The sequence below is a fragment of the Brachyistius frenatus genome, unplaced genomic scaffold (genome assembly GCF_029030835.1).
Source record: "Brachyistius frenatus isolate BFR_SWC_R1_liver_20210118 unplaced genomic scaffold, ASM2903083v1 Contig_24, whole genome shotgun sequence".
In the NCBI taxonomy this organism is placed as follows: Eukaryota; Metazoa; Chordata; class Actinopteri; family Embiotocidae; genus Brachyistius; species Brachyistius frenatus.
Window position 1 is genome coordinate 2248953 of NW_027210623.1, and position 19017 is coordinate 2267969.

The 19017-nt window shown below is 39.5% G+C and overlaps 2 protein-coding genes across 3 annotated transcripts; one reads left to right on the plus strand and one right to left on the minus strand.

Annotated features, from left to right (window-relative positions):
• Positions 1–364: 364 nt before the first annotated feature.
• nae1 (nedd8 activating enzyme E1 subunit 1) lies at positions 365–6197 on the minus strand. 2 transcript variants are annotated; one of them, XM_069697722.1, is made up of 21 exons: positions 6124–6197; positions 5791–5894; positions 5648–5708; positions 5517–5547; positions 5234–5305; positions 4983–5062; positions 4580–4689; positions 4290–4399; positions 4130–4192; positions 3928–3991; positions 3754–3845; positions 3554–3613; positions 3284–3417; positions 3043–3118; positions 2775–2798; positions 2518–2557; positions 2107–2193; positions 1865–1957; positions 1218–1332; positions 1085–1134; positions 365–976 (listed from the first exon to the last, which is right to left on the minus strand). In XM_069697722.1, exons 1-21 carry the CDS (start codon positions 6171–6173, stop codon positions 867–869), a joined length of 1626 nt encoding a protein of 541 aa, XP_069553823.1. In that variant the 5' UTR covers positions 6174–6197; the 3' UTR covers positions 365–866. The 2 variants fall into 2 exon arrangements, with proteins under 2 accessions (XP_069553823.1, XP_069553824.1); XM_069697723.1 differs by lacking the exon at positions 2775–2798.
• An 898-nt stretch (positions 6198–7095) lies between these two features.
• On the plus strand, positions 7096–14296 carry ca7 (carbonic anhydrase VII). The gene is made up of 7 exons (XM_069697729.1): positions 7096–7209; positions 7847–8044; positions 9879–9997; positions 10288–10383; positions 10525–10587; positions 10703–10858; positions 13006–14296. Exons 1-7 carry the CDS (start codon positions 7173–7175, stop codon positions 13123–13125), a joined length of 789 nt encoding a protein of 262 aa, XP_069553830.1. The 5' UTR covers positions 7096–7172; the 3' UTR covers positions 13126–14296.
• Positions 14297–19017: the final 4721 nt, after the last annotated feature.

Below are 19017 nucleotides of genomic sequence, written 5' to 3' on the forward strand. Positions count from 1 at the left end.
TAAACTTGGGTGGTAAAAGATGGAAGTGTGTCCTCTAGTGTTCAATGAAAATAAAGTCACCAACTCTTCTGCGTTTTGTGGATTCTGTCTGAGGGCAAGTCGCATTACAGTCCTCTGAAGAAGCTCAGATGCTTGTTAATATATATATATATATATATATATATATATATATATTCAGGATTAATAACTGTGTAACTAATAAACAAGTCGTAGTTGCTTAACTTTAAATTGTTTACAAGACTGTAACTGAAACCGTTGGAAGTCCAAAAGTTGTCAGATGAGATTTTTTCACATTGAAAAACGTGTGTGCAGAGTGTGTGTCAGCCTCACCTGTGACATAAAAACAACAAAACAAATTCAGGTAAAAGGTTTAACGTTTTATATCAATGTCTGACAGGTAAACACTATATGTTTTTATATAGCTTGTTCCAAACACAACAAAGTAGGAGACAGCCGTGACTAAGGTAGACAAAGTGCTGCTACGTTGTAATACATCATCCATAGATGTTGCACAGATGAAAATACTCCATGAAGGGTTTAGAATTTGTGAGCTTCATGTCCAGCTGTTTGTGAATGTCTGCTGAACACTCGCATACAGAAAATGTTAAAGAAGTTCTCCGTGGGTGCCGTCTGTATTTCTTCTCCTTCAATAACTTAAGAAGTTTGCGAGGCCTTATGATCAACAGAATCTTTAGTCTTTTAAGTCCTGACCTTTTCTAAAGGTTTAAGCGCAGATATTTTTGTAATGATCCCATTCAAATGTGAAAACAGTGCTATCTTACTTGCCTCTGTTCAACCCTGATGTGCAGTTGGATTTATCAAAGCCAGCTTAGTCCTGAATCATTTTCTCTGATATTTAACTGTATTCACAGCTGCAATGTGGCGGAGGTTTGTGACATTGCATTGTAAATGAAAGTGTTGTTAAAGGGCACAAACTGGTGGCTGATGATCTTGATGGCCTCTTGAGCAGCTGATCCTAAACAAACAGATTGGCAAAGATCAACTGAAGCTTCTGTTTTATTAGGAATGTTTTGGGGGATATATGCTGACATCAAACAATTTAGGAAGAGTGCAAAAACTTTACCTCCCAAAAATGCAGAAACAGTGTGAGGCTCTGCGGCACCGTACCGACAGCTGCAGGGGGAAAGTTCATAATCATTGATCACAGTCTTTAACATTCACTGTGAACGGAGGATGCAGCAGTGACCAGGACTTACAACTCGTGGATATAGTCGTCTTTGATGTTGACGTTGAGGCCGTACTCCTGCAGGAGGCTGTTCACACTGAGCTTCAGTTTACTGATGTCTTCCTCCACCTGGTAGTTATAAACACCTGGCAGAAAAGACAAAAAAATAAAATAAAATACATTTTTATTTCTGTATCCTGGCATCAAGAGGAAGTAAAAATATGACTGACATTTACAGTATAGGTCGAAATATCAAGATTTTCTTGTATGTGTGAAAGTTTGCAAATATGTCAAAAGGGGTTGGCAAGGTGTATCAAGAGAGTTTCTGCAGAGCACTTTAGATGATGACATTATTGGGTACACGGCTCTACCAATATAATCCAAAAGACCCAACAAGTGATAAAATGTTAAGTGCAGGTGCTGTAATTAAAATAAGGCAGCTGTAGTGCTCATTGACTGCAGACAGGACGAGTATTTTAAAGTTGAAGCAGCTATTTTCTATTTTTACTCATCACATGAGCATGGATCTACCTGTCGAAGCTCCTGACACTATTACTCTTCCTCCCTACAAGCTGCTATGATCTCACAACCGCAGCCTTGTGAAACAAAAATATGAGTTTACAGTCAGTCGCATCAAAGGGATTCATTCAGTTCTTTTGTTCATGAGAATGTGCGTACCTGGGTAGCGGGAGTGTTGCTGATAGAAGCGATCAACAGCACGAAGCATGAGGTAAAAGACCATCTCGCTATCTGGATTGTCCATGCACGAAGCTGAGAAGACACCACTATCGTTAATAGGTGAACATGCTTTACACTTACCAGAGGAGAATACCGTACAAGAGATAGATCCAACACACAAAACACCAACAACCAACAAGGCTGAACAGTTAAATCACAAAGAAAATGTATTTCAAACTTACTGATTTCATCTTTATTGACTGAATCCACACTGTACTCTTCAGCCAGAGACCTGCAGCGCACCACCCGCAGAAAGGCTGCATTCTTACCTGGACAACACAAATAACTCCCGTTAGGAGTAAACTTGCTGCAGCTGCAGCTCAAGGTCACAAAGTGAACATTTACCCTCATGAGTTTTCTTAAGTGCTCACAGTGACATCATTACACATCTCAACAGTGGACAAAGTCAGAGATATTAAAAACTTTGTTCAGCTGAATGAAGGAAACACATAACAGACATGGTGCTTTCAAAATATAGACATTTGCCCTTGTCTGGTTGACATCAGACATGTGCAGTACATGTAAATAAATACAGCATATGCTCACTGAATATATAAATATAAAGGGAGTTAAAGAAAGAAGAGGATGCTTACAGAACAGTTTGATGTCCTTCTCAGAGACGTTCTCTGGTGGCTAGTGAGAAGGCAGGTAAACATCAGGAAGTGCAAATCCATTTTTTTGTCACATGCATTTATAAAGAACAGAATATTTGGACATATCTGGAGTATTTTCGGGCAAGACTGTCGTAAAAGCCACAATGAAGATACAAAGATGGAAAAACTGATTTCCAAATTCAAATAACAATACCCAATACTAAAACAAATAAAAATACCTTCCCAAATCAGTTTACCTTGTTTGGATGCAGGTGTTCGATCTACAAATATATCCGAGATGAATACATGTTGTTCAGTCACTCTTTATGGCTGCTTTTGCAGAGCAGCGCATGTATTTTCTCTTGACTGCTATTTGTTGAATAGATTTCCCAACATGAACCATCTAAGCAGCTAATTGTTGTCAGCCTTTGATAGTTGTGGCAACAGAAATAAAGTCACCATTTTAAGAGTGCGAAGGCTAAACTACATTATCATGTTTAGTGAGTACACGGGTTGACGACATACCTTCCCAACTGACTGTAGTAGACATTCTACGTGCTTCGAAACAGCTACTGCATCCTGCATGGCCTTTTCCCTGTAACTGTGATAACATCAAGTCAATTCATGCACAAACGTCAAATTATACGCTGGTATAAAAAGAAAGATACAGAACCAGAATCCCTTTTGGATCTGCGACCTGCTGGTGTACATTTCTGTTGCTCTCCTGCCCTCCACAGATGACGTCCACATATTTCTTCTCACTTACACATTTTGAAGGTTGATGAACTTCTGAGAATCTGCGATCATGTCCGGGATGGTTCCCCGCACAGGTAAGCTTCCATTGCCTTCATTATGAACAAACTCCTTGATGGCTCGCAGCATCACCCAGAAGGATGACGTCTAAACTCGGACGAACAAAATAAATATTCTTCAGCTTGGAAAAATAAATTGATCTATGGCTACTACTTATTTAAATCAGTGATATAGAAAACACTTTTTTTTTTTTTAAAGAATGTTTTTAGGGCAAAGTTAAAACCTGTGATGTGATGTTGTCACACTGCTCACTGTTGAAGAGGTCTTCGACAGTATTAGGAACCTGCAGAAACAGATATTACAAGAGGAGTGTCGTCAGACATAAACTGTGAAAACAGACTCACTGAGGGCATAAAGGTTGACATATAGATTGTATGGAGCACAAGATGGCTCCTAAAGCCAAGAGCATTTGTGATGTGGCACCTTTGTTGGATTTAAGGCAGTATTGACATTCTTAACAGCTTCCTCAAAGTTTTCTTCTTCCTCTGGGACACCATTGTCATTCTTTATGATTCCTGAAAGAGATAAATATCAGATAAATTGCAGAGCCAAGTCACTGGATTTATATGCAACTACAATCCGGAGGTCCACAGATACCTTCTCGAATAACTTGTCTGAAGGCCTCTTTCTCCTTGTAATTTTTTGGCGGTTGACAGTTGTGCTACGACGACCAAAAATAATAGCAGAGTGAGATTTTGCTGTACGGCAAAACTAAATAACAGCACTCACAAATAAATAGAAGTGGTAAAGTGTTTGTCAGGCATCTAGGCACTGGCGAGGATAGAAAAATGTGCTGTACCTCACTGAGCCATTTCTCCAGGTATTTAGCAACAATGATAATCCATGGTGTGTGACTGTGATCCTGCAGATTAAACAGAAAATGGAAAAGATAAATATTTGCTGTGCAAAGCTGACATAGTTTGAACACACTGATGTGCACACACACGTGAAGTACACACCTTCTTGTCCATGCTGTCGAGGTCGTAGGACTTAATGTGGTTCTTAAATTCAGCAAAAGGCTGGTCTAACCTCAGGTCCTCTAAGGCATTGTCTGGGTGGGATTCAATCACTGAGGAAAGAGGCAGTGAAACATCAAAACATTTTATTAATCCATTAATTCAAGCATGTATGCAAATGTGCTGTGAGCTGTTACAGATGGAACTATGTAACCACCAATTAAAATAAAATGTGTGATAATATAATAATAAGAAACAAGGTTTGAACACAGGGAATGGCTGCGGCGGCTAACCTGTATGCTCCTCGACCACTAGTCTCATGCAGCCGATGAGGCCGTAGGTTTTACAGAGGAGGAACGGTACAGAGGCGCTCCACAGGACGGAGCCCAGCCTCAAACAGGTGCTGTTGAATTTCAGACAAAATTGGATGTGTTATTTGGGCAGAAAAAAACAATAAATGTGTTAAAAGCAGCTCAACAGAGGGGTGTTATCAACTCCCATTTCAGTGGAGAATCTGGCAGCGGATGTAAATGAAAGTAAGACGTGTTAAAGACTGAATCCATGATAGACAACATTTGGATATTTCTTGAACTGATTCTGAAGTCTAGTCCAAAATGTTATAAATTCTTATGTCATTTCTCATGAACTCTTTTGTCACAGTACAATTTGAGAGCAAATAATAACTATATCTCACACCTTTCTGGCAACTGCACACCAATGACGATGGTAAACCTGTGGAAGAACTCTGGATTGTTGCCCAGCAGCTTTTCTGGACTCTGCAGGGGTGACAACAAATACAAAAGAGGGATCTCCGTCACTTTCAGACTGATGACCCTGAACAATATATTTACATGTTTCCGCAGCACATGTTGTATTGACTTTATTCTTTCATAGATTTGTGCGTGTTGTGAAGCATTCTTAAAAACAACTCTTAAAACAATACTAACCTCCTCGACAAAGTTTCCAGAGACGTCACTGTTCAGCTCTTGTAGCAGCTCAGTGGCAGCCTGTGCTCTGTTCTGCAATATACACACTAAAATGAGGGATCATGCAAACCTGAAAACACAAAGCATTTGTCCTAATAAGAATATTGAAAATGACTTAATGAATAACCATGGGAACGAGATGCAGGGAGGGTGTGGGGGGGAATATACGCGTGTAGTAGTGAAAGAGAAATGCATGTAAATGCGAAAACACACGTTTAATCTAACTACTTCCAGAAATGCATACCTTTCCAATGCTGTTGTTGCTGAGGAAAAAGCTGCAAGACAAGACTGAGAAGTCAGCTGCGAACACACGAGTGAAACTAAAACATATTATTTCTAAGCTCAGGTCAACTTTCAAAAACACGGATGTCTTACTTGTTTCCAACATCTTCCCCAGTGACCGTGTGCCCATCAACGACGGTGAACGCTCCGATACCTGAACAAAGGCGGATCATTCACGGTCATTCAAGTCGGACAGATGTTTTCATCAGCACCTGCATCGAGCCGGATCCACTCACCAGGAAGCACGAGGTTCTTCAGGATCTCCGTTCCCGTCGCCGTGGCGTTGATGAGACAGACATGTGCGTTCTCCAGAGCCTCTTGGCCGTGGTCCCCCCACAGTCTGAAAGCACAACACAAGACACACGTGCTGCCATGTCGGGATGCACTTCATCCTCAGCTGCGTGCTCGTTCGGTGATGCCGTTTCACTACAGTAAGCTAACGCGAGCTAACGTTAGCGCTCCCGCCTCGTCAATGTTTCTACGATGACTGCTCTCATAAAACGCTCCCGACAAGTGAGCGACAGGAATACAGCTTCCGTGTGAAAACGTAAGGTGTTGTTGAAACGTACCTGAGCTGCCTGTCGTACTTCTGCTCCTTGGAGGCTTTGGTGGCTGCCATAGTATCTTTCCAGCGAGTGACGTCTATGGACGCATTTTTATTTCCTCGTCGCCAGATTCGACACAAATGCGCCGGCGCAGAAATCCGCACCCGCACTTTCGACACAAATTGATCACTTAGTCCACTCAGCGGGGGCGGACGTGGGATAATAAAGTGGCATTGTGATTAATATTGGTTTGGAATACAGTAAACGCCCAATTTTATTACTGATCAATATGGGGATTATTTTTCACAATAATCTCTTAATCTAAAAATGGTCAGAAAATAATGAAATATTTCAAAAGCAGGTATTACTTTTTACTTTTTGTTTTGTTTTTTATCAAGCAAAATAAGAAAAGGCAGCCAATCATTATGGTCTAAAAACAGGAACCAGCGACTATTTATTTTTGCTAGAAAAATGACTCAATTTTTAAAAAATATTTTCAGATTCAATTACAGATTGGGGAACAATGGCCTCGATTCTTACAGTGCGTTTCAAACAATGGGAATATCATAACACTTTAAATAAAACAATGATAATACGCGTACATTTGAAGATTGTATTTTTTTGTCCTCGAAATGGGTACATTTTAAGTCATTTTCAATATTTTATTGCTGATTTTCTGAGCAGATTACGACATTCACAGTAGAACATTGATCATTATCGTCTAAAATGGCTATATTCATTTATATTTTAGCCTATTATATTTTCTGAATCTAATTTATATCCTGCTGCACCTAATCCAGATACAGGATTCAAAGCGGTTGCTGGTGTGATATGTTTATATTAGGCTCTGTGTGTGTGTGTGTGTGTGTGTGTGTGTGTGTGTGTGTGTGTGTGTGTGTGTGTGTGTGTGTGTGTGTGTGAAGGGGCGTGTCCAACGGGTTACATGCCCCGCCCCTTGAGCGCTCCACAAACTTCATCAATAGCCGCTCAGGCTGATGTGCGTCTCGTCCTTCACGTGCACACCGGAGTGCGACAAGGCGGCTTAGTGTGACTTTAATCTACAAACAGGGACAATGACAGGAAATCACTGGGGATACGGAAAGGAGGACGGTAAGATATCACTCCACTGTTTACTTCTCTTCCACGTGGAGACATCAACCCTCCAATATAAATATTTACATTTTTGTTTGTGGTTCTGCTGAGGGCTCTGCGTGTTTTGTTCAGAGGGGTAACGTAAACGGCCGTTAATACGAGATTAGCCTCATGCTTAAAGGGATGACTGCTGTCACCTTAACCTGATATTCCCTTCCATTTGTCCAGAGCTCCTGAGGGAGAAACATTGCATTTTATTTGTCCTGTGGACGGTGTCTTTTAAGATAAGTGTCCCTCTTTACTGAGCTGCATAGTTTTTTTTTTATGTCAAGAGACAGTCACGGGTGAATTTCAGTGATTTCTTTCAGGTTCTTGGTGTAAATTTAGCCAATTGTTGCTTGGTGTGTGTGTGTGTGTGTGTGGGGGTATAATGTCTAAGTGGTTTACATGGGATTTTCTTTTAATAGCCTTGGTTCACTCACATTTCATTTTCTCTACAGGTGAAACTGTCACAGATCTAAAACGATTTTTCTTTATTATTTCTTTACGAAGTTATTCCTCTTCAAATAAAAGTTGAATGTATTGATGCAGTAGTGTTTGTATTGGGAATATGGATGTTTTGTTTTTGTTAACATTTGATTGTCCATATATTAAGGTCCTTCTGTGTGGCATAAAAACTACCCCGTTGCCCAGGGGACCCACCAGTCTCCGATCGACATTGAGCCTCATCAGGCTTCACATGACCACAATCTGGGTCCGATTGTCCTGAACTATGATCACTGTACCTCCATTAACATTGCCAACAATGGACACTCTTTTGTTGTGGAGTTTGACGACTCGGATGACCGTTCAGGTGAGAAAAAGGTGTCTTGATTTGTGTTTACTTATAACTTCAGCTTCAGTAACTTCAGTTTCAAATCTTTTTGTCTTTCTAGAAAGCACAATTCCCATCTATAAACAAACAAACAAACAAACAAACAAACAAACAAACCAGCCAATCACTTTAAATGTGTTGTGGCTTTAGATCTGCACAATCCTGATATTATTGACTCCCCTGTAGATATCATCGCAGGTCACAGTTCATAGATCATCTTGATCTCAACTGATATTTGCTGTCAGTCACATGCAGAGGAAATTCCTGCTAAAAGTTTACTTTCACTAAACATGTGTTTCAAAGGTGTGATTACATTGATTTTTAGAAGTGCAAACTACGTGAATACCTGGCCATAATCTAAGGTAAGGATAAGCCTCTGATTATAGCTAGTGCAGGAAGTCGCAGCCAACACTTAACTGTATGAGTATCTGCTGGACACGAGATGTAATAACTGAAGGTGATCTCAATTGTTATTATGCCAACATTTGTCTTTACGACTGGGTGGATCCATATTAACCACCCTGTCATTACCATACATGATAAACCCAGAAATGTGGTCTATTTAGATCAGACAGTTTTTATTGTCTGCAAGCAAACAGCTTTCACTGAAACTAATGAACAAAGGAAAAGACCTGTGAGAAAACAAATGCAACATCTACAGCTTTTCTACATAGTTTGAGTCGAGGTGCACAAATCCTCTAAACCTGCTGCTGTCAGTTTGCCATGTGTGGCTGAGTCTGGCAGCACATGTGCATACATGCATACAGAGACACTGTTCCATGTCACTGTGGTTTTGGTAAGAAAAGGCAGATAAAAAAAAAACAATGCTGCACATTCGTAAAGTAATTCAGACTGATAACAGTTTATTACTGTATATGACAATATCGTTTAGATCTGAATGTCAGAATAACATGACAGTAGTTCAGACCAGTCATACTTGTAATTAATTCATGTACTTCTCCCCTCGGACAGTCATTAAAAGACACATTACCAAAGTCAGAATTTACAACACTATTATCATCTTTAAACATCAGATTCAGCATATTTTCAATTTTTCATAGATCATCTCAAATGTCTAAATGGAGTGTTCTTCATACCTGTTTAACATTTTGTGATTTTTCTTTTAAAAGTGTGGTTCTCTAAGATAGATAAGACAAGTGTTTGCACCGTGCCAGTCTTGCATAGCTATTCTGACCTTAACTGTTTGTCAGAATGATGTCAGCAGCGTCACAGTGAATAACAATCAGATTAGATCGCAGAAGAAGTCCATATCCAGCAGTGCAGACCACAGACCCAGAAAACAGTCTGTACTATCCTAATAATGGAATGAGTGCCATTATGGCACAGATTATAGTCACCATTAATCCTTGTTGGTCTGTGGACCTGAACAAAAAGTTCAATGAAACGACAATTATATCTTTATTCTTATTTTGCGTAGGACTGGTTAGTTGAATCTCAAACTAAAGCTTGCGCTACTTGTTGGCAAGAAGGTGTGTGTTAGGCTGCTGGATGTTACCAGGTTGACTCATCCTGTGTGTGTGTGTGTGTGTGTGTGTGTGTGTGTGTGTGTGTGTGTGTGTGTGTGTGTGTGTGTGTGTGTGTGTGTGTGTGTGTGTGTGTGTGTGTGTGTGTGTGTGTGTGTGTGTGTGTGTGTGTGTGTGTGTGGATGCTGTCTGGATGATGCTGCACACAGGATGCTCTGTACTGTGGAAAGCAGTTTGTCTAACGCCCCCAGAGAGAGTAGGTGGGTGCATGAGTGTGGATGCCAAACCTTCTTCATTTATTTGATTTCTACATCTTTCATCTCCCACAGTGATCCAGGGAGGACCTCTCGACTGCCCCTACAGACTGAAACAGTTTCACTTCCACTGGGGTGGAAAGGGATGTGATGGATCTGAGCACACTGTTGCAGGAAACCACTATGCATCTGAGGTCAGAGCTTTGGATGTGAAAGTGTGTCAGAGTCTGTTAACTGAACGCAGAACAACAGACTTTTTTGATAAAGTTGTTATTAAACAAAATATGCTGAATATTACTGGTATCTTTTGTTTGTGACTATTGGCTGTAGAGTTAGTGTTTTATATTTACAGTGTGACCCTACAAAAATATCTCAAGACGATTGGCAACAGTGGCCTGTCATTGTACTATTCAAGTAATGATTTAATTGATTTAAATATAAGAGCCCAGTTGTATCCCCATTCTGTTTTCTGTTCCTCCTCCAGCTCCATTTAGTTCACTGGAATGCTGTCAAGTACGGGTCGTTCGGGGAGGCGGCAGCAGCTCCCGACGGTCTCGCTGTCCTCGGCATCTTTTTAGATGTAAGATGTTTAATCTAATTTTCTATCCCTGTGTCTCTTTTCTTCTTTCCAATTTGTGTGACAGTTCCAAGGTGTGTTAATCATTTGACATGTATTCTATCCACGTTACATATTAAATTAAACAACAGTGTGTTATGTAAGACAGGTGACGACCACAGATGGCTCCACGTGATAACAGACGCTCTCTATATGGTGAAATTCAAGGTGGGTACCATGAATGTTTCTGAATTTTACAACGTTTTATGTTAATTGCCTCCTATGAGCAATATTGCAGTACTATAAAAGCTGTTGCCTTTTTTTTTTTTTTTTTTTTTTACAGGGAAGTCTCACACATTTCAAAGGTTTCAACCCCAAGTGCCTCCTACCCAGCAACCTCCACTACTGGACCTACCCGGGATCCCTGACCACGCCTCCCCTGCACGAGAGCGTCATCTGGATCGTCCTGAAGGAGCCAATCACGGTGTCTGAAAAACAGGTGAGTGCTGCAACCATGACTGCAATACAGACAACAAAATGTAAAACAGTTTATACTGTATGGTGTTTGAAACTGTAAACTTACATTTGTTGTTGTTGGTTGTTTACACAAAGTCCTCTGAAAGTTCCACAAAATACAAAATAACATCATTTAGAGTGACGTGATGGGGACGTTCATTCTGCATTAGAAATGAAAAGGCCAGGTTCTTGATCTTAATTTGAAAGATGGATAAGAGAAACACATTTACATTTTTGTTGTTTTAAATAAATGTCTGTTTAAATTTCATCCACGAAAGAAAGAGAGTAAGAAGTGTAGTTACTGTCATTACCTGGCGGTTAGTTTCTCCCTCAGTGTTTATGTGAAACATTAACAGTAAACCAGATTCTACACCATCGATAATTGTATCTTATCTGTAGTGGTTATTTTTTTTTATTGCATCCACAGTCTTCCAGCTATTTTGGCTGCAAGACAGAGTAAGGCAACCTGTCTGGCAAAAGCTCTTTATGTTTTCCTCAACTAGAAGATCGAACATCACTGCTTAAAAACAAATGATTGTTGTACCAGTAGTACTCATTCAGAAGGAATAAAATGTGATGCTGATGTAGTGAAATAATTTTTCAAATCTATTTTCACATATAAAGTAGCACTGATTTTAAAATAAAGCTGAATTTGTCCTTTTGTGATTCCTAAATTCACATTATGTTCAGTTGTAAAATATAAAAGAGACAGACTCAGATTCCTTTTTTGCTTAAATAACACGGTTAAACAGACAGAAATTGTATATTTATACACGAGTCAGTGGACCTTAAGGTGTTGATGTTGCAGCTGGTAGGTCAGTTGTGACATCCATGTTTCCTGGCCTGCATAATGTTTGGTTATGCCCCACCGGGCTCTGAGGATATATTGCCTCCTTTGTTGTCAAACCAGAGTTCAGCAACAATTCATCGGTAAACTTTGAGGGTGGTGGTGGTGGTGGCGGGGGGCTGGGGGGTACACTGAAATACACTGTTTGGCTTAAATATGATGAATATATGTAGAGGCCAGAACAACAGTGAGCATCATTCATGGAGGGTGCCATGTGAGGGTCCACTTGTTTTTATCCACCCCTCTTAGAATTGAATTTAATCAGAAAGTTTGAAACCCCGGGTTGTTGACAAGTTAAGCTGACTAACTGGATGTGTGCAGCACATGCCTTCCAGGTCCTCCTGTGAGCTGCCCTGTGGCGACTGCTGCCAGACCTCTGGATTATACTCCCACACTTTGTTGATCTTTTCGAGTCTAGTTGCCCACTTTTAACTCCGGGAGTGTACACCAGGAATCGGGAGGTTTATTGACGGGGGCACCTTGGGTGGAGTCGAGTGATCTCTGTGTAAACCCATGTCTGAGGTGTAAGCTAGGCAACTGGCCCTACAAACTTTGACTCCGGGCCTCAAGCCTTTGATCCCCTCCAGCTGATTATCCTGATGGATAGACGACTGCATGCCTACTGGGCTTTAATTTAAAAATGCTTGTATGGAGGCCCAGCAGGGAAAAGCCCTTATATAAGAGCGAATTATTTTGTTTTTCATTTTCTTACATAATGGTAGACATATAGAGCTAAAGGGGAAATACAATGCAGACAGGATGTGTGAGTAGTTTTAAGGTTTGGAAGTGGCTTCGATTAAAGAGCAAGTCTGGTAATATTCAAGATTTTCCTTGTAAAGAACATAACTATGAATTGATCCGATTAACGATCTTTCTCTTTGTCCTGTGTCCTACAGCTGTGTCGTTGTCTAGCACTATTAAAAACACATTAACACATCCTACATGCATCATCCTGCTGTAGATACCAAAGCTGCTCCTGAAAACAGCCTCAAACCAATGCACTAGTTACAACTGTTTGATTCATATTTACTAAAAACTACAGCGACCAACTGTTTTAGGTACTTGTTTTAAATAAAAGAAAACCGAGAGTGTAAACTTGTGATTTGTTTTTATGTCCCCAGCAGGAATAAGTGATGTCAGGGTTGACGAGCTAGATGGACTCATTTATTGTTGACAATAACATACATGCATACATACAGCAGTCCTTTGACATGCTTGTAGTATTCAGTGTGGGGCAGGAGTTGTACACATCTCAAGTACTCTGTCTGTCTCTCCCACTGCAGCTGGGGAAGTTCAGAATGCTTCAGTTCACTGGAGAGGAAGAAGATCAGAAGATGCGCATGGAAAACAACTTCAGGCCTCCTCAGCCTCTTAATGGCAGGAAAGTGCGTTCTTCCAATTAGCGCAACCTCAAGAGATGTGATGTCATAGATAACCAAAGCTCTTTTTAGACAACAATGAATGCATTGATTTTAGTGTACTCGAGTGTCTTGAGGACTTAATGATTTACTTTGTAAAGAAGGGAAACATTGGAGAATTTTTCATCACTGCCACAACATTAAGATAAATGTTTCTGTCTGCTGGTCAGAAATTCCATCGACAGGAGGAGGAAGCAGTTTGTGAACAATTCAGGAAACATAAAAGGGATTTCTTTTGAGGCAATATATTAACACTAGCACTCAAGGATGAGTAGTCAAATATTAAAACTGCTATATGCTTTTAGGTCGTTGTTTTATTATTCTATCAGCTGAATATTCAAAGCCTGGATTTATACTTGTACCTCCACAGCTATTCAAGGTAAACTAGCGTTGCCAAGGCAACAAGAGGAAACAATAACTATCATTGTAGCAACCCCTTTGAATTTGTTATCATGCGTGACTGTTAAGTCACTAGCAGAGCCTGTTGCTGTCTGCAGAGTGGTACTACTCGGCCGTCTGCAGGTCCAAAGCCTTGGCCTCCTGACTGATCCCGATTGATCCCCTGTTGATCCAGCCTGTTGCTGGTGGATTCCCAGTCCTTGTGGCCATAGGTCCCCTTCAGTCAGATTAGTGCTACATTTATCTAAACTGCTCTGTTGTCCATGGGGGGTGGTGGGGTCCTTTAGCGCTCAAGACACAGATATGTCCACCCTCAAAAGGATTTATCTAACTCCAGCAGCCCAAACAAGGTCTCAGTGAATTACATTTTATTCCAATCAAATTAATTGAATATATTCTGCCTGAAATGTCACATTTGTTGATTTGTTTCTCCTGTGCAGGATGTAATGCTATAATGCACACTGTTATCAACAGCTCACCTCTGAACCTGTACTTTAAAAAAACAAACAAAATACACAGTCTTGTATGTAATGCCTGAAAGAGGCCTTGGTGCTGCACTTGGGTGAGATATGGCAGCTTTGTGTAATGCTTGTCTTTAATTTAGATGGACTGGGATTTTACTAATGCAGAGGTATGGCAGGGATAAACAAAACGCACACATGAAGAATGAAACCTCAGTCATGGTTGTTTTACAACATACAATGATGTGAATGAACATTAAAGATATCATTTATGGGTGGTTTGAATATTTTTGTAATGCAGTCAAAATTTGTTTGTTGAATGAAATTAAATTTTAAAACCTTCACAAAACCTGAGTTTTCTGTACCAGAGAATAAGGGATATTCAAGCTTTTGCTTCTGTTCCCTACTGAACACTTCTCATTCATAATCTTGTACTTTTGTGCCATAAACAATTTGTTTCAAAACCAGACAAATGGCAAACAGCAGGCTGCTCACAGAAAAGTACAAGCAGACGTTGCACAGTAGGCACTTTCTACGTTCACCTTCTCTGTAAGTTGCTTTTAACTGAACCTTGTACCAGGTGTCCATGGTGTATTTTTGGAGGAGGAGTCATTCAAGCCAATGTTTAAACCCACTCTCACTGATCAGACATCTTAATATTGGGTTAAAGGTAATTAGTAGCCAGGTTGTAGCCTGGAGGGGTAAAGGACAGAAAGAAGGAACAAGGACCATGATCAGTAAATGATTTACTAACTGTGATCATTGAACAAGTTTTATTTGCTACTTCAGTTCAGCACAGTAGAGTGCTTATAGTTAAAAGATCCTCTGCAGGCACATTTGGCGCAATAAATAAAACTACACTGCTTTGAATAGTAATCTGTGTCCAATACGTTATTTACGATTCTGTAAGTGAAATCTACACCTGCTTACACATTGGAGAGGCAAAGATTAGTCATTTTAAAGGTTTAATTACAAGATACTGGATGTCTCAGTGTTTGCACAAAGCAACCTACAAGTTTCCGCATTACAGGTGTAAGCAGCATATTGAATCAGGATTGTCTATCTATCTATCTATCTATCTATCTATCTATCTATCTATCTATCTATCTATCTATCTATCTATCTATCTATCTATCTATCTATCTATCTATCTATCTATCTATCTATCTATCTATCTATCTATCTATCTATCTATCTATCTATCTATCTATCTATGTGTCACTTATGTCACAAAACCGGTTATCAGGTAAATGTTTTAAACGCGCTCAGACAAACCTTCAAAATTTCAAAAGAAGAATTTTAAACCAGTCTTGTGTCCAACTCAGAACAAACATAATTACAGTAAAGCTTAAACAGATATTTCTCTTTGATTATATGAATAAACTGGTATTATAATAAATATGCTGTAGAGGGAAGCTATTACACCTGTTTGGATCTTGTAAAGCCAGAAACCTTACATATGGGAGACACCCCCTCCCCCACTCCACTGTCTAGACACACAAACAGACAAACACTGAATACATGAGATTCAAATTAAATCAGAATTCTTTTTTGTTGTGTAATACTGTATTTAGATTTTTTTTTAAAGAGCCCTGACTGAATATATTGACAAATTTCTTAAAAAACAAAGGCAATTTTTTTTCTTCTGAGAGTGACTGATTTTGTGTCTTAACTGTGAGCTCTTCAGTATTTTTTTTTAAAGTGCTACCTGATAAAGAGGCATTTCACAGACATGACCTTCCTTTGTCTCCAACATGTGGCTACAATATTTGTCCAGCAGATGGCAAGATGGAGGTGTTGTTTGCAGGTTATGTATTCTTGTTCTTGTATGAGTAATAATAAAATCTTTAACTAAAATGGTAATCTAAAACAGTTTTAAGATGCCTTAGGTTAAAAAGACAATAACTCTGAATAGTGTTTTTAAGAAATAGGCCCAAATTTCACAAGAAAACCAAAAAGTTTTTTTTTTTTTTTAACATTTACTCCCCAATCAGAATGACACACTGTATAATCAATTACAGTTTAAGCTCATATTTAAATTGGTAGAAAATTGTGTCTTCTCACTTGCAAGGTGAATTTATGCTTTCTGCTGTTTCTTATTTATCCAGGCTGATATTTTATGTAAATTGTTTGTCAGATATATTTTGATTTCATTTTAGATTTTACATGATACTGCTTTCATGTGACCAACAGTGTTCAGCTTGTGTTGATCTTCCTGTAGGTGGCAGCATCCACTTCCTTTTGTATCAAATGCAGTGAGAACGATTTTGTCTGTACCACACAAGAATTTTATCAAAAAGTAAAAATAAACCACATGCAACTGCACAATACACGGGAACAGATGAATAAGGACATAAAATGATACACCGATAATGCTGACTACACCAGAAACACAACTTGCGTCCAAGGAGACAGCCTCATTTTTCTGCATCTCTATCAATAACAATTGACCTTGTCTTTGTCTGTCCTCCTAGCCACTATGCAAGTATTGTTTCAAACAAGAGGCTGCATTACCTCCGGTCTGGTGTCATTTCTATCTGATGGCTGTGGAAAAATTCAGATTGCAGGTTAATGAATAAAGAATGAAAGTGGGTGTGTGAAGTATATTTAACATGTATTCTCAAATAAACCTTCCAAAATAGCATCAGTGAGCTTTATTGAGACTGAGAATACCTGAGCAGGCACATCATCCTCAGCCACAATCGATGTGCCATGTAATAAGATATCACAGTCAGGCCTTAGAATTAGAGTCAGTCACATGTATTTTTAGCATCAGGATATCTACTTGCTTGTTGTAGTGATTTTTCCCAGACACAGCAGCATCTGAGCAACATTGTGAAATACAAACCTGCAGGACAAACACGCAGCAGAAAAAGTTGCTGTTCAGACAAAAGAATGACCTCAGTTCTCAGGAGAAAAGCTGAATGATCTTCATGTTGGTGAATTAATAAGAAAATAGAGAAATGAAATTACTGCACACAGACTACGGGACATCTTTAGATCTGTCTAAACCATTATTGTTCTACCAGTGCCAAACATGTGCAGATCAAACATTTTACAGAAATAAAGTGAAACTATTCAAACTAATATAGACTCTACATATGTATAAGGTCTGACTCTTAAAAAAATATGGTGTCTTCCTTTAAGGGGCACTCTACTAATTCTACATTTCAAAACCAATTTACCAGTCATGAGTCGTAATTCAGCCTGTGGGAGCAGCTGAAAATAAATCTCTGTGGCTCTTAAGGATTTTTTTAAGGATAAGAAAATTGATTACAATTGCCACTGATGTAAAAATTAATAAAACCCAATCATACTGTAAAGCCCAGCATTACAAATGTTACTTAAGTAGCATGAAACTGTACTTGAAGTATGAAACATAAAAGTACTCATGCGGGAAAACAGCACCTGCCAGTGTTGGATCAGCACCTACATTGATTGATTATGTCTGAACTCCCATCAAGGTCATGTGTTTCCAAGTGGACCTCCTCAGATCCAACTGAATGGAGGGGAGTCCCGAGCTTTTAACCTCTTTTGTGGTTGTTATTATTGGATTCTTATCGATGATACATTAATGTTTAAGAAGCATTATATGTTGTAGGAGCTAATACTGTTGAGTAAATTAACCAATAGCAATGCACTGTGTTTTACAAGCACAGGAATGAATCTGAAAGTAAGCATAGCTGTTAAATAAATATATTTTAATAGAGTAAAAAGAGCAACAATTCCTTGAGATCTGTTAAAGTAGCATTAATGTATAATGTAGCATAAAATGGAAATATCTAAGTACAAATACCTCAAAATTGCAAACGATAAGTGCAGCACTTGGATAAATGTATTCGGGTAAATTCCAGCAAACCCTCAGCCTCATGGATGTGCTACATTACTGCAGAGCCCCTTAAAGTGAAGTTTAATCATCTAAATTCATTCTTATATAATATTATAGGCCTCATGACCTCTGATTTGAAAAAAACTCATGTTTGACCGTCATAAAGCTACACAGGCTCAAACATATGTGGCGCTAAACCACATCAGAGCAAATCTGATCTTCTGATCTTGTGTTTTTTATGATGTGTCAGTCCACACAGTTCTGTTTCAGCAGTAAAGCTGAAAATGGGATGCTCCACTCCTGACTCATTTTAAGTTTCTCAGTATTGTCAAGGACAGCGACTGTATCTGGCAATCAGAGGACCAGCCATGGTGCAGTTGCCATGGATACAAACAGCACATGTAACACAACACAAACGTTTGGCCAGCTTATATCTCCCCTACTTGTCTACGCACCGGTGATCCATCGCCATCACCCTGTCAGAAAATAAAACCATAGTACAAAAATATCTAACGCTTCTCTCCCCTCCGGTGACACGTGTGTGTTCCTGTATTCATTAGCGATCTATTTTGTGTGGATAATCAGTGATCTCCAACTTATTCCACACACACACACACACACACACACACACACACACACACACACACACACACACACACACACACACACACACACACACACACACACACACACACACACACACACACACACACACACACACACACACACACACACACACACACACACACACACACACACACACACACACACACACACACACACACACACACACACACACACACACACACACACACACACACACACCCTGTCTGTCTGTCTTTCCTGGGTGATGATGTTTAGCCTCCCCCCAGGTTCAGGGTCACAGCCATAACAACTAACCAAACAATATCCACCTTTTATGGCGTTTGTATATACACCAAAAACATTAAGGTGGGACAGTGGCCTTGGTTCACTGAGTGCATTATAAATCACAGCAGAAGAGAAGATGAGGTTCCCTCTCTAGGGCACACTGTCGGTGGTCTGTTATGATAATTAAAGAAAACAGATCTGCGCTGTCATAGGAGAGAGGTCAAGATCTGTAATTCAATATTTGGCTTTTAACTTGTACTCCATAAAGCCTTGGATCTGTTGTAACATTTTCCATAAAATATCTATTAGTTGACTCTG

Bases quoted from the DNA above. Each gene is read 5' to 3' on its own strand.
- nae1 (XM_069697722.1), bottom strand. From the start codon at position 6,173: ATGGCAGCCACCAAAGCCTCCAAGGAGCAGAAGTACGACAGGCAGCTC. The intron at 5,709-5,790 runs GTGAGTGGATCC...GCCTTTGTTCAG, and splicing joins GAAGAACCTCGTGCTTCCTG to GTATCGGAGCGTTCACCGTC. The intron at 977-1,084 runs GTAAAGTTTTTG...CTGTTTGTTTAG, and splicing joins TGTTTCTGCATTTTTGGGAG to GATCAGCTGCTCAAGAGGCC.
- ca7 (XM_069697729.1), top strand. From the start codon at position 7,173: ATGACAGGAAATCACTGGGGATACGGAAAGGAGGACG. The intron at 9,998-10,287 runs GTCAGAGCTTTG...TTCCTCCTCCAG, and splicing joins GAAACCACTATGCATCTGAG to CTCCATTTAGTTCACTGGAA. The intron at 10,384-10,524 runs GTAAGATGTTTA...GTGTTATGTAAG, and splicing joins TCCTCGGCATCTTTTTAGAT to ACAGGTGACGACCACAGATG.